The 9,204-nt window shown below is 38.4% G+C and overlaps 1 protein-coding gene and 2 long non-coding RNA genes across 5 annotated transcripts; 2 read left to right on the forward strand and 1 right to left on the reverse strand.

The window, feature by feature from the left end:
* Window positions 1–2,468, forward strand: LOC104105171 (indole-3-acetic acid-amido synthetase GH3.6-like). Its single transcript, XM_009613427.4, has 3 exons — window positions 1–429; window positions 592–1,514; window positions 1,623–2,468. Exons 1-3 carry the CDS (start codon window positions 110–112, stop codon window positions 2,207–2,209), a joined length of 1,830 nt encoding a protein of 609 aa, XP_009611722.1. The 5' UTR covers window positions 1–109; the 3' UTR covers window positions 2,210–2,468.
* Window positions 2,074–3,756, reverse strand: LOC104105170 (uncharacterized). Of its 3 annotated transcripts, none has more exons than XR_001971012.3 (5): window positions 3,538–3,756; window positions 3,391–3,450; window positions 3,075–3,308; window positions 2,582–2,762; window positions 2,074–2,181 (listed from the first exon to the last, which is right to left on the reverse strand). It is a non-coding gene; the product is annotated as an uncharacterized lncRNA (long non-coding RNA). The 3 variants fall into 3 exon arrangements; XR_688299.4 differs by having other exon boundaries at window positions 3,391–3,456; XR_011413614.1 differs by having other exon boundaries at window positions 3,391–3,756.
* On the forward strand, window positions 3,601–4,534 carry LOC138906353 (uncharacterized). Its single transcript, XR_011413615.1, has 2 exons — window positions 3,601–3,648; window positions 3,751–4,534. It is a non-coding gene; the product is annotated as an uncharacterized lncRNA (long non-coding RNA).
* Window positions 4,535–9,204: the final 4,670 nt, after the last annotated feature.

Here is a 9,204-nt window from a genome sequence, read left to right on the forward strand (position 1 = left end):
CAAAACTTCCTTAATATAAAGTCCCACTTGATACAGCAGTCAAATATTCATTTTCTTCACCTTGTGTGTACAAATTACTAATATAGTACTTTACAAGTTTTTCACAATTATGGAAAGAAGTGTAGCTAATGAGGCACCAAAGGCCACAATAATGGTGGAGGACTACAAGAAGAATCTTGAGTTCATTGAAGAGGTGACTAGCAATGTTGATGAGGTCCAATGCAGAGTTCTTGCTGAAATCCTCTCCCAGAATGCACATGTTGAGTACTTGCAACGCTATAATCTCAATGGCAGCACTGATAGAGAGACATTCAAGAAACTCGTACCTGTCATCACTTATGAAGATATTCAGCCTGATATCAAACGTATAGCCTATGGTGATAAATCTCCTATTCTCTGCTCCCAACCCATCTCTGAATTATTGTCAAGGTTCTCCTCCTTTCTTTTCTTTTTCCCGAATAGAAAGTGAAAACTTATCTGTATTAGGAAAAACACACTTCTATTTAGTAGTTAATTATGTCTTCAACAATACAGGCATGTTGCTCTTAATTATTTTTTGCTAAAGGGAAAGTTTTGATGTACTGCATGCAGTTCTGGCACGTCTGGAGGGGAGAGCAAATTGATACCATCAACAGAGGCAGCGCTTGGGAGGAGATTACAGCTTCTAAAACTTCTGATGTCTGTGATGAGCCAAGTGGCTCCAGATTTTGGAAAGGGTAAAGGAATGTATTTCATGTTCATAAGTTCTGAACAGAAGACCCCAGGAGGATTACTAGCACGCTTTTTTACAACTAGTTTTTACAAGAGTCCTTATATCAACTGCGGATACCCCTGCAGGAAATTCACTAGTCCAACGGCAACCATTCTTTGCCAAGACTCTTACCAAAGTATGTACTCGCAAATGCTCTGTGGCCTCTGCCAAAACCAAGAAGTCCTCCGTGTTGGCTCGCTTTTTGCAACCGGCTTCATTCGTGGCATCCGTTTCTTGGAGAAGCATTGGTCTCTACTTTGTAACGATATCCGAAACGGAACCATTAACACCCAAATTACAGATCCTTCAGTGAGAGAAGCAGTGATGGAAATCCTCAAACCTGACCCAAAATTAGCTGATTTCATTGAGGCTGAATGCAGCAAAGACTCATGGCAAGGAATCATCACTAGGTTGTGGCCTAATACCAAGTATGTGGATGCTATTTTGACTGGATCCATGTCACAATATATACCGATACTTGATTATTACAGCAATAGCCTCCCTCTTATCAGTACTTTGTATGGTTCCTCAGAATGCCACTTTGGAATCAACTTGAACCCTTTTTGTAAGCCCAGTGAAGTCTCTTACACCCTTATTCCCACCATGTGCTATTTTGAGTTCTTACCATATCACGGAAATAGTGGAGTCATTGATTCTATCTCCATGCCCAAGTCGCTTAATGAGAAAGAACAACAACAATTGGTTGATTTGGCTGATGTCGAGATTGGCCAGGAGTACGAGCTTGTTGTTACCACATATTCTGGTATTTTCAAATGCTAAATAAAAATCTCTTGGCACATTTTTTTCCCATTTATAAGTTAAACATGCCGTCTGCTGATGCTTAGCTTTGCTTGAATTTATGCCATTTCAGGACTCTACAGATATAGAGTCGGTGATGTGCTTCGGGTTGCTGGATACAAGAACAACGCGCCTCGATTCAACTTCCTATGCCGGGAAAATGTAATCTTGAGCATTGGCGCTGACTTCACTAATGAAGTTGAGCTACAAAACGCAGTGAAAAATGCAGTGGGCGATCTGATGCCATTTGATTCTCAGGTAACCGAGTACACCAGCTATGTCGATATTACCACCATTCCAAGCCACTATGTCATATTCTGGGAGCTGAATGCGAATGACTCTACCCCAGTTCCTCCTTCAGTCTTTGAAGATTGCTGCCTCACAATTGAAGAATCTCTTAACTACTTCTACCGCGAGGGCCGTGCGTCTAATGCATCCATCGGGCCTCTAGAAATTAGGGTGGTGGAAATTGGAACTTTTGACAAGCTCATGGACTACTGCAGTAGCTTAGGTGCTTCCATGAACCAATACAAGACACCCCGTTGTGTCAAATATGCACCCCTTATTGAGCTATTGAACTCTAGGGTCGTGTCCAGATACTTCAGTCCCATGTGTCCAAAATGGGTTCCTGGCTACAAGAAATGGAACAACACTAGTTAAATGTCAAGCTTCCAATTTCTCTACTTGTAGCTTCATTCTCTATCCCGAAAAAAGACAACTATTTGTGGATTATTTAGTCAATCGTCATCCTAGCTAAGTTGGTCTTTCGTGAACATGGTATGGATTTGTGTTTGACACAAATAAAATAAGGCACTTTTTATTTCTGTAATGGTTTTATTGTGTCGAGTAGTTTAGAGCAAAGACAAGAGGAGAAGAAGTAAAAAGAGAGGTTTGGTAGACACTTTTAGTGCCCATATTATGTTGGTGGTTTCACTTGTCTTTTCTATTGCATTTCTGAAGTCTGCTATATGAATAAACATCCCGGCATCTAAAAATTTAAAATGGAACAAGGGAGACAGCTAATCAACGTACTGTTTTTTGATGATTTCTCACTTGAACTTGATATGCCAAGACTGAATTATTGGCCTGGATAGTGAAACTATCCTTGAATTTTACAGTCTTCATATCCTCTGAAATGTGATTGTTGATTGCTTCCAATTTGTTAAGTCATTCTTTAGGCAGGTTTTGAACTTCCGACACCAGGTTCTTCAGGCTGTAGATTAAAATTAAAAGTTATGTCAAAATAGTATGTCTGGCTATAGGTTCAAGCACTCAGTTACCTAAAACCACTGAAAGAAGAAGACACAACAAAGTTTCTACTTTAATGTACAACCTGAAAAGGACATAATGGAGTTCCATTTGTTCAAGGCCAAAAAAAGTCTATATACAACAACTTCATCTTTCACTAATTGCAAAACCAATGATAGTATATTTTTTTTTTGCTTCAAGAACTTGACATGTTGAAAACATTATATGCACTTGTAATGACCATAAGCTCTGCATGTGATAATTCCAAAAGGCAAACCTGCTCATTCTCATTCTTCAAGGCCCTTGGCAAACTTTCCAGGTGATCAATCAATCTTTTTATTTAATGCAGCAAAGCACATACCAGACCGTTTCTCATCGATACAGGCCAATTGGCTCAGGAGCATCAGTATATCATCTTCAAGCTCAGAAATTTCTGAATCAACTTTGGTGATCAGTATCTTCAGAACTTGCAGACAAGATATCTCATTTAAAGCATCTTGCTCAATCACGTCTGTGACACAAAATCAATTAAAATAGATGAGATATGTCAAACAAAAAGAATAATAAAAGAGCTACTATATATGTGAACTTACCAAGTCGTGGATCGAAATACAAGTTATACTGTCAACTGTTTGCTGTATAATTGCTTTCATCTGTGACTAAATAAGTCAGGACAGTCAGCACTTTTTTCTACCAAAAAAATCATGAAGAAGCCCAATTAGAGTGTAAGATTATGAAACCTTGATTTTCAGGTGGACCTCAAATAGACCATCTCCTTAATATAGTTAACCCTGATGTATCGAAAAAGAGTACAAATAAAACAGTGTGCATCCCAAAAATTTGTACATATCGTATGCCAGCAAAATTACCATGCTTCAAAAGTTGAATCCCCAAATTCAACATACAAAATTGCAAATCCACATTGAAAAAATCAATGACTTCCTATTGATCAGTAAAAATAAATAAGGTACTACAGGTGCTTTAATGTTAGAAAGTCTGGATTTTGAAGATTCCCTCACTGAGTACCACATTACCAGCTTGTTTTATCCCATGGAGTCATACAATTAAATTCATAAATCTATCAAAGCAGAATATTTCCAATATTTAGCTTATATGCACTTAATTCAGTTGACTTGCAACTTACTCTAAATTTATTCCACTGAACTTCTCAGCTGACTTCAATGTATTATAGAGACAATGACATCTCCACTTAATTCAACTCTTGAATTGTAACTTCTGTACTTGCTTGTTATCAATTGAATTATGAGATCCCTAAATTAATTATGGCGTTGTATCAAATTTCACTCTCCAAAACCTCATTTAGAAACTAGAAACAGATTCTCTTTTTCTGGTGTAAATTACCTACTACCATCAGGGGAACTACATCGGGAGTTAGAGTTCTAGCCACAGGATTAATGATACAAAACTACAACCCAGGATCTCCACTGAAATATGATATCAGAATCAACAGTACTCTTACACATGATTATGGCTACACGTATACATGCAAACATTTGAATAGATAAATATTAATCAATAAATTCTTATGCTTTTCAAGGATGGAAAGCATTAGTCGATGAAAATTCAAACGCAAAAATGTCATCTCTTTGTCTTGTTCTATAGAACAAGTTAGAAGGTTGTTAAGAATACAATGAAAAGATTAACACTTGAGTAGTTAATGCACAACAAGGTAAGAGAAAAAGAAATTAGAAACTTTAGCTTCCAAAGAAAGATAAATTGAAATTCCTCTGTTGAAAGGAATCTAGGGATTTTGTTCGTAGCAGGAGAGAATGGTGACTGGCCGTAGCAAAATATTCCCATTTTTCGCTTTAACATTTAAAGTTTGAAATTCTTATTTGGTGGTGGAAATTAAAAGTTAATAATTGATTATTGTTAAAATTATTTGAATATTTATTATCTGTGCTTAAATTTTTAATTCAAATACTGAACGAGAAATGGATGGTTCTCAAACTGATTCGGCGCCTAAAAAAAAGAAAAAGGTCTCTGAATCTGGTATTAGTCATAAGAAACATGCCAAATCCGTTTCAAATATATTTTTTTTTATGTATTCTAAATTTTATGTATGTTCGTTTTTACTTTGTAAGAGCTAGTTCCTCTAACAGACATGCATGCTTAGCTTATTGGAAAACAGAAGATACTGGTAAATTTGTTCATTTGGATATTATGTGATATACTTATGTATGTTTCTTTTTAAATGCAGCGTAATACAAATGGTAAGTTGAAACTAGGTATTTGTTTTCAATTTTAACATTGTTAGTGAGTCAAAAGAAGATTATCAACAACACAAGTAGAGCTTTTTAAATCAACTTATTTTGGGTATTTGCTGGATTTGCCTGGAATAGATTACAATCCCAACTGATATATTCTTTGTTGATAATGGAAGTTCAAAAAGAAACTGAGGATGAAATGTAGTTTCTTGTCAATGAAGTTAAGCCATACTTTAATTTATCTCAGTTTGCTTGTGTGACCGGATAAAAATGTACTGGGGATGTAAAGTGCCCTACTTGGTCTAAGGGAAAGAAAAATCATTTAATTGAAAAATATTGTGTGGATCACTCTTCTCTTGCTAAGAAATGTCTTAAGCATTATTTTCTTAATAAAACGCCTAAATCTAATGAAGATGCTATGAAGGTGGCAATGCTCTATGTTGGCCTAGTGAAGATTGTTTTGATGATTAACAAAGGAACTCAAGCATGAACCAGGTTCATATACAGTGTACACAAATACGGGCAGATTCAAGCACAAAGCATGCACGTGAAGGAGATAAGATTAAGTGGTTATATCTGATATCTTCTGAACGAAAAGATTGCATAAGTGATAAGGAAGAGGACTCCTTACTCAAAGATTACTCTATCCTAGATAAGGGATGTCACGACCCAAAATCCTAACCTGTCGTGATGGCGCCTATCTCAATACTAGGCAAGCCGACAACCTAAATAAACCACAATTTCTTTTAAGTTTGAAAACATAATATTTGAATTTCATAGAAAATCTCACGAATTACTGACATAAAAATACATTCCCAAAACCCGGTGTCACCGAGTACATGAGCATCTAAATGATAACAAAGTGTGACTGATAAAAACACTGTCTGAAAATATAGAACAGTACAATAATTGAAAGGGAGAGAGTCAAGGTCAGCGGACGCCAAACAGCTAACTTGGTAGTCTAAAACTGATAACACTCTAAGATCTAACAATCGCCGTATCTGGAAGCACCTGGATCTGCACACGAGGTGCAAGGTGTAGTATGAGTACAACCAATTCAGCAAGTAATAATACTAAATAAAGAACTGAAAGTAGTGACGAGCTTCACAGCTAAGTCCAATTATAATAATTTACAACGTAAGAAAGTAGACATGCTTGCAAGTTTAACAATTAAGGCCCAAACAGTAATTTCATATCAAGTTCGACTGAAACAGGAGATAATATCTCTCAGAAATTTCTAAAACAGTGATATATGATAACAGAAGTACAACAATAATGAAATCAATGCATCCTCTTAGAACAACATTCACTCAGTCCTTCCACTCGCTCAACACTCGACACTCGCACTCAGTAGGTACTTGCGCTCACTGGGGGTGTGTACAGATTCCGGAGGGGCTCCTTCAGCCCAAGCGCTATAATCCGCACGGACAACTCACGTGCTGTACGGACAACTCATGTGCTATATTATAATATCTGGATCCGCACGGACAACTCGCGTGCTGCACGGACAACTCACGTGCTATAGTATAATTTCTCACAATCAGGCCCTCGGTGTCACTCAGTCATAAATCTCTCCAATTTCTCGGGCTCTCTGTAATCATGAAAATCAGCCCCAACAGAAATGATATAATGTATCCACAAGGAACAATAGAGACTGAGATAAAATAAATAAGTAAACCGTGACCGAGTACAAAATAATAATTTAGCAGATAATTGAATATGTACACGACCTCTGTGGGTCCCGACAGTGCCAACACATAATCTGAATATGATTTGTGGTTCAATTTCTCTACTACATGGAGAATGTATAGATAACAACAGATTATTCAACTACACGATTCCATGGAATTTGATCGAGTCACAATTTCTATGGTGCACACCCATATGCCCGTCACCTAGCATGTGCGTCACCTCAAAACCGATCACATAATACATAATCCGGAGTTTCATACCCTTAGAACCAAATTTAGAATTGTTACTTACCTCAAACCATGAAATTCTTTATTCTGTTATGCCCTTGCCTCGCGAATCGGCCTCCAAACGTCTCGAATCTAGTCACAAATAATTTGATTCAGTCAATACAAATTATAGGAACTTAGTCAAAACCTCAAATCACATCAAACAACGCTAAAATCATGAATCATACCCCAATTCAAGCCTAATGAAACTAAGAATTTTTAACTTCTACATTCAATGCCGAAACCTATCAAATCAAGTCCGATTGACTTCCAATTTTGCACACAAGTCATAAATGACATAACAGACCTATTTCAATTTCCAGAATCGGATTCTGACCTCGATATCAAAAAGTCAACTCCCTAGTCAAATTTCCAAACTTAAATTTCTATTTTAGCCGTTTCAAGCCTAATTTAACTACGGACTTTCAATAATTTTTCGGACACGCTCTGAAATCCAAAATCACCATACGGAGCTAATGGAATTATCAAAACTCTATTTCGGGATCGTTTACACATAGTCAACATTCGGTAAACTATTTCAACTTAAGCTTTAAACCTTGGAACTAAGTGTTCCAATTCATTCCAAAACCTTACCGGACCCGCACCAATTACCCCGGCAAGTCACATAACAACAGTAAGGCATAAATTGAGCAGTAAATGGGGGAACGAGATTGTAATACTCAAAACGACCAGCCGGATCGTTACATTCTCCCCCTCTTAAACAAACGTTTGTCCTCGAACGAGTTTAGAATCATATCTAGAGCCTCAAATATATGTGGATATTTGCTCCGCATCTCCCGCTCAATTTTCCAGGTAGCTTCTCTGACTGGCTTTTCTCTCCACTGCACTTTCACTGAAGCTATGTTCTTTGATCTCAACTTTCGAATCTGCCGATCTAAAATGGCCATCGGCTCCACATCATAAGTCAAATTACCGTCCAACTGCACTGTGCTTAAATACAAACATGAGACGGATCTCCGACATACTTCCGGAGCATAGATACATGAAACACTAGATGAATACCCAATAGACTAGGCGGAAATGCCAGTTTATAAGCCACATCTCCATTCTTCTTAAGTACTTCAAAAGGCATAATATACTGAGGGCTCAACTTGCCCTTCTTCCAGAACCTCAACACACCCTTCGTGGGTGAAACCTTGAGCAGAACCTTATCTCCAACCATGTAAGCGATATCACGGACCCTCCTGTCGGCATAACTCTTATGTCTAGACTGTGCCGTGCGAAGCCGCTCCTGAATCAATTTAACCTTCTCCAAAGCATCCTGAAACAAATCGGTACCCAATAGCCTAGCCTCACCCGGCTCAAACCAACCCACCAGAGACCGACACCGTCTCCCATATAAAGCCTCATATGGAGCCATCTGAATGCTTGATTGGTAGCTATTATTGTAAGCAAACTTTGCGAGTGGCAGAAATTGATCCCAAGAACCCCCAAAATCAATTACACCTGCGCGTAGCATATCCTCCAATATCTGAATAGTGCGCTCGGACTGTCCGTCCGTCTGAGGGTGAAATGTTGTACTCAACTGAACCTGTGTACCTAATTTTCGCTGCACTGCTCTCCAAAACTATGATGTAAATTGCGTGCCCCGATCCGAAATGATGGACATTGGCACTCCGTGTAGGCGAACAATCTCGCGGATATAAATCTCAGCCAACCGCTCCGACGAATAAGTAGTACCAACTGGAATGAAATGGGCAGACTTGGTCAACCGATCTCCAATCACCCAAACAACATCTAACTTCCTCAAAGTCTGTGGGAGTCCAACTACGAAGTCCATGGTGATACGCTCCCACTTCAACTCCGGAATTTCAAGTCTCTGAAGCAATCCGCCCGGTCTCTGATGCTCGTACTTCACCTGTTGACAATTTAAACATAAAGATACAAACCAAACTATATCTTTCTTCATTCGCCTCCACCAATAGTGCTGCCTCAAATCCTGATACATCTTCGCGGCACCTGGATGGAGTACCGAGAACTGTGAGCCTTCTGGAAAATCAACTCAGGCAAACCATCTACATTTGGCACACATAGCCTGCCCTGCATTCGTAATACACCGTCATCCCCAATAGTGACTTCCTTAGAATCACCGTGTTGAACCGTGTCCTTAAGGACAAACAGATACTGACGTTCTCTGATACGATCATAAAGAGAAGACTGAGAAACCACACAAGCCAAAACTTGGCTCGGCTCGAAAATA

The sequence above is a fragment of the Nicotiana tomentosiformis genome, chromosome 2, assembly GCF_000390325.3.
Source record: "Nicotiana tomentosiformis chromosome 2, ASM39032v3, whole genome shotgun sequence".
In the NCBI taxonomy this organism is placed as follows: Eukaryota; Viridiplantae; Streptophyta; class Magnoliopsida; order Solanales; family Solanaceae; genus Nicotiana; species Nicotiana tomentosiformis.

What these genes read in the sequence shown, in the direction of transcription:
- LOC104105171 (XM_009613427.4), top strand. Translation starts at nt 110, where the DNA reads ATGGAAAGAAGTGTAGCTAATGAGGCACCAAAGGCCACAATAATGGTG. An exon ending in ATCTCTGAATTATTGTCAAG is followed by an intron (nt 430 to 591) that starts GTTCTCCTCCTT and finishes TACTGCATGCAG; the next exon opens with TTCTGGCACGTCTGGAGGGG. An exon ending in TGTTGTTACCACATATTCTG is followed by an intron (nt 1,515 to 1,622) that starts GTATTTTCAAAT and finishes ATGCCATTTCAG; the next exon opens with GACTCTACAGATATAGAGTC.